General features: G+C 48.9%; 1 protein-coding gene across 1 annotated transcript; it reads left to right on the top strand.

Annotated features, from left to right (window-relative positions):
* The first annotated feature begins 2,635 nt into the window (after positions 1-2,635).
* On the top strand, positions 2,636-5,284 carry LOC134057348 (olfactory receptor 14J1-like). The gene has a single exon (XM_062514337.1). It carries the CDS (start codon positions 2,660-2,662, stop codon positions 3,590-3,592), a length of 933 nt encoding a protein of 310 aa, XP_062370321.1. The 5' UTR covers positions 2,636-2,659; the 3' UTR covers positions 3,593-5,284.
* Positions 5,285-5,646: the final 362 nt, after the last annotated feature.

Here is a 5,646-nt window from a genome sequence, read left to right as displayed (position 1 = left end):
TGCTTTCCTTCCAGTGGAAAAGAACTGCCCTCCTTACCAAGCTGCCAATGCCAAATCTGGGATTCTACCTCCAAAATTACATCTGTCCAAGAACTGGGCCCAGACAAAAGTAGCTAGGACAGACAGGTCTGGATTCCTTGTTCTCTGGTGATTTCCTTAGACTATGAGCAGAATATTTTCATTTGCCAACAACGTGGAGAGGGTCCAGAGATCACCAGGCAGCAAGTAACAGAACAAGAGGACACAGTCTCAAATTGTTTAAAGGGAACAATTGGCTGGATACTAGGAAAATAGTTTTTCACGGAAAGAGTGATAAAAGTACTGGAATGGTCTGCCTGGAGAGGTGGTGGAGTCAACACCCATGGATGTTAAAAAAAACGTCTGAATATGGAACTTGTGACTATGGTCAAGTTGAGGTGTTAGGGCATGGGTTGGATTTGATGTTCTTGAAGGTCTCTTCCAACCCACTCATTCTGTGAGTTTTGTGAATTCTAAGAATTCTGTGAATCTCCCAAGTTTGGGTTTGGAGGCTGCAAGAACATGACCAATGTATAAGGACAAAGGAGCTCTGTGTTCAGTGGAGTGGAGACTGAGGACAGAAGAGAGCCCAGGGAGGGATTGAAGGGAGGTTTCATAGATAGGGGATCCTTTGGACATAGTTGAAAACAGCCTGAGAAAAACAGAAAGAATTGATGCCAAGAGCAGCTGGGATGGTTCAGACTGGACCCAAGGTTAAAGAAATATCACTCGCAGGGCAGGGCTGTAGTGAAACCTGGCATCCAGAAGGAGTCTGGAGCAGCCCAAGGCTTTGTGTGTGCAGGCAGAGGCAGGCAGGACGCAGAGCTGTCAGCAAAGGAAGGGGCCAGCCAGGTGGGGCAGCCGGGGGATGAGGACAGCCTGCAGGGACAGAGGGGCAGGGCATGGACACCGTAGGACAGCCTGGGCTGCAGAGGGCACAGGGATGGGCAGCAGCTGAAAGGCCCTGCCAGAGCCAAGTGCTGCAGCACTTTGGCCATGGCTGCTGGCCCTGGGCCCTTGGCCAGCAGGGGACAAGTGAGCCTTGCTGTGCTGGGGCCTCATTGCCTCCTTGTCCCTGCTCAGCAGCCTGGCAGGGGCCGCCCCATGGTGCTGCCCTTGGCATTGCACATCCCCAGAGCCCAGTGCCCCGGGAAGAGCCCTGAGCAAGGAGGGAGGGACAGGATCTGCCTTGCCAGGGGCTGGGGCTCAGCCCTTGGCCCTTGGCATTGCTGAGACACATCCAGGTTTGCTCAGTATCACAGACACCTTTCCCTTGTCTTTGTCCCCACCTGTCATCACAGCTACCAGTGTTCTGCTCTAACTGGAACATGGGGACATTTTCTCAGTTGTGTTCCTTACTGGAGTCTGTTAAAACTTCAAGAAACTTTGCAGTTTGAATATCACTTTGGGTTTTTGTGAAGATTTTAAGCACAGTATGGGGGACTGTGTCTGATGTAAACAGCATCAAAGCCTCAAGAGGGTCATTAAAGTCCTTGTGTTGTGTCTCTGCTAGTGAGCTGGGCTGGGCTCCTAGCACAGAGGCAGCTCCTGGCAACCATGAAAAGCTTCAAAAAGACCTTTCTGCTGATTTGCAGCTCTTCTCCCAGCCCAGCAGGGCTGAGGGCATGGCCTGCAGCCATCCCAGGCACAGCACAGAGATCTTCAATCAGTCAGGGCTGGGAAGATGCTCACAAGTGCCTGGGGCAGAATCACTCCCAGCCCTGGACACAGGAAGCCTCTGGCTGCAGGACAATGCAGCTGCAGCTCCTGCAGGGATCTCCTAAAGCTGGAACATCCCAATGCCCACAGACTCTGTGAGTACATTCTCTGATTCTCTCTCCTGTAGAGCAGCCAGGGGTGCCCAGGGCTGTCCTGCAGAGCAGGGTCCTGCAGCCCAGGGTGCTGTGCTGGGCAGGGACTCTGCTGCCTGCCAGGGACAGCTCTCAGCCAGCCCTGGGAGCTGCTGACAGCACTGGGGGACAAGGTCTGGGTGGAGGGAGACAGCTGGTGAGACTTGGAAGTGTTCTCCTTGTGCGGTGAGGATGGTGCATTGATCAGGACTGCTCCCAGCACAACATTTAACTACAGAACATTTCCAAATAGATTATACAGGGAGCACAGCAAGTCAGGGGCTGCATAAAAGGGAAAATCCTGATTTTATAATCTACTGCTCAGGGTTGCCTAGATGGAAAATTGAACATTGATATTCATATGTGTGTTCAGGTTGAGAACAATAAGAACAATTTCTCTCAGGTCTGAATAAACCAGGCAAAGAAAGAAATCAGCACAGGGTCCCTTACAGGCACCATCAGTGTTGTCTTTCCAGCCTCCTCAGGGTTGCTCTGACTTTGCCATCAGAGCCTGCAGAGGCAGAGCTGGCCCTGGCATTGCCCTGTGCTGGGAGGGGTCTGCAGGGCAGAGCTGAGCCCCCAGGGCTGGGCTGGGCTCTGGCAGCACTGGCAGGGCCCAGCCCTGGGCACAGGGAAGCAGCAGCTGGCAGGGAGAGCTCCAGGCAGCAGAGCCCTGGGCAGGCAGTGGGGGGAAAGTGACACCAAGCTGGGCTGGGATATTTCAAGTCATCTCCAAACCAAACTATTCCATTATTACTGTTCTTACAGATCCTCATGCCAAGACACAGCAAATGTCCAACAGCAGCTCCATCAGGCACTTCCTCCTGCTGGCATTGGCAGACACGCGGCAGCTGCAGCTCCTGCACTTCTGCCTCTTCCTGGGCATCTCCCTGGCTGCCCTCCTGGCCAACGGCCTCATCATCAGCGCCGTAGCCTGCGGCCACCACCTGCACACCCCCATGTTCTTCTTCCTGCTCAACCTGGCCCTCACTGACCTGGGCTCCATCTGCACCACTGTCCCCAAAGCCATGCACAATTCCCTCTGGCACACCAACAACATCTCCTACTCTGCATGTGCAGCTCAGCTCTTTTTCTTCATGTTCTTCATGTCAGCAGAGTTGTCCCTCCTGACCATCATGTGCTACGACCGCTACGTGTCCATCTGCAAACCCCTGCACTACGGGACCCTCCTGGGCAGCAGAGCTTGTGCCCACATGGCAGCAGCTGCCTGGGCCAGTGCCTTTCTCAATGCTCTGCTGCACACAGCCAATACATTTTCCCTGCCCCTGTGCCATGGCAATGCCCTGGGCCAGTTCTTCTGTGAAATCCCCCAGATCCTCAAACTCTCCTGCTCACACTCCTACCTCAGGGAACTTGGGCTCATTGCTGTTAGTGCCTGTTTGGTATTTGGCTGTTTTGTGTTCATTGTTTTCTCCTATGTGCAGATCTTCAGGGCTGTGCTGAGGATCCCCTCTGAACAGGGAAGGCACAAAGCCTTTTCCACCTGTCTCCCTCACCTGGCTGTGGTGTCTCTGTTTATCACCACTGCCACATTTGCCTACCTTAAGCCCCCCTCCATCTCCTCCCCATCCCTGGATCTGGCCCTGTCAGTTCTGTACTCAGTGGTGTCTCCAGCCCTGAACCCCCTCATCTACAGCCTGAGGAACCAGGAGCTCAAGGCTGCAGTGTGGACACTGATGACTGCATGGTTTCAGAAACAGTAAACCTTTCCAATTTGTGCAAGTTGCCAATATCTCCTACTCACTTGTAATATGAGTAATTTTTGAGAATTCTTTTTTTTCCCCTTCATTGCTGGAATTTTTTACGTTTGTTTTAGTCTAATAATTTGTGCACAAAATCATGCCCATATTTGTGATATTATTTTGTCTCTCCTCCTTTGCTCTGGCCCCAGACTCTGTCCAGGACGGGCTCTGTTCTCTGTAGCTTTAAATTAACTAAAGGATCTCCCAAAACTGTTTTTACTGGAGATCTCCTTTCTTTGGAGCTTCCTTCTGCTCCCTTCTCTAGAGCTGCAGCAGCAATATCTGTGTGCAGAGGTGGGGGCAGGTCAGGGGTGGCACAGCAGCTCGGCTCCTGATGGTCACACCATTCCTCATCCATTAATATTTTTACCACAAAAAAAAACTTTACAATATTTTTAAAAAAACCCTATATATATATACAAATCATACCAAAATTACACAAAATACCATAACAAAACTACAAAAAAATAAAAAAATCAAAACACAAAAACCACCCAACAAAATTAATATAAATCATAGTTTAACCATTCCCCATAACTTACCACCCTCTTATCATCTCTTACCAAACTAATAATATTACTAATTTTAACTTATCATTTAAACCATATATTCTTAACAAAATAATTACTATTATAAAAATCCACCTAAAAACTACCCATTTCATACTCATCCAAACAAAATATAAACCAACAAAAAACCCTCAATCTTAACTAAAACTCGAATTCTAAATCATAAAAAATTACAACAGTTCAATAAAAAAATAAAAAATAATAAAAAAAAATGCAATCAATATTTATTCACCAAACCTAATTAACAACAAAAAAAACCCAAAATATATATTTCCCAAAATCTAACTACAAATATACAACCTCACTACAAACATGAAATCTAACTACAACCATCCAATATAATAAATAAAAATTAAAAATCCTAAAAATTATATAAGAAATATATAAAAATTCGTCAAAACACCAAAATAATAAAAAACCTTCATCTTCACAACGACTAGAAAACAAAAAAAACCCCTTACAACACACCACATATACACAAAACACAACAAAAAAGATACATAACACAAAAATTTAAAAAATATATAAATCAAAACTATCAAATAAAAAATCATGAACCATTAATAACACAAAAACTCCCCAATCACACAACACTCTTTTACTTACTGTAACTTACTCAATAAATTATACTAAATCTAATCAAATTTATTTCTATCAATTCCTGTAACTCACTTATAACACAGGCCAGGTGCCATTGCCCACCTGGGCACACTGCTGGCTCATGTCCACCCTGCTGTCCATCACTGCCCCCAGGTCCCTTTCTGCCTGGCCCCTCTCCAGCCACTCTGTCCCCAGCCTGGAGCACTGCAGGGGTTCTTGTGGTCAAGGTGCAGGACCCAGCTCTTGGTCTTGTTAAACCTCACCCTGTTAGATTTGTGCCCTGGATCCAGCCTGTCCAGGTCCCTCTGCAGAGCTCTCCTACCCTCCAGCACATCCACACTCACACCCAGCTTGGTGCCATCTGCACATTTGCTGATGGTGCACTGTGCTCCCTTCTCCACATCATCAATAAAGATGTTAAACAGGACTGGGCCCACACTGATCCCTGCAGGACACCACTGCACACACGCTGCATGTGGCACCATTCCCCACCACTCTCTGGGCCCCGATGTCCATCCAGTTCTTAGCCCAGGGAGGGGTGAACCGCTCCAAGACACAGGCTTCAGCTTTTCCAGGGAATGCTGTGGGATGGGGTGTCAAAGGCTAAAGTTCCAGTAGACAACATCCCCAGCCCTCCCTGTATCCACCAGGCCCTGTCAGAAAACTCCTGGTGGGCAGGAGCTGGGCAGGAGGCAGCCGTGTGCCCTGGCAGCGAGGCAGGGCAGGAGCACCCAGGGCTGTGGGACCAGGACATCAAGGACGTGGATTATCCAGGGCACTGGGGCCTGGTTTGGGTTGCCCAGGGCAGGAAAGATGTCTGGCAGCTGGAGCAGGGTGAGGGAAGGG

The sequence above is a fragment of the Cinclus cinclus genome, unplaced genomic scaffold (assembly GCF_963662255.1).
Source record: "Cinclus cinclus unplaced genomic scaffold, bCinCin1.1 SCAFFOLD_32, whole genome shotgun sequence".
In the NCBI taxonomy this organism is placed as follows: Eukaryota; Metazoa; Chordata; class Aves; order Passeriformes; family Cinclidae; genus Cinclus; species Cinclus cinclus.
This window is presented reverse-complemented; position numbering and strand designations above follow the sequence as displayed.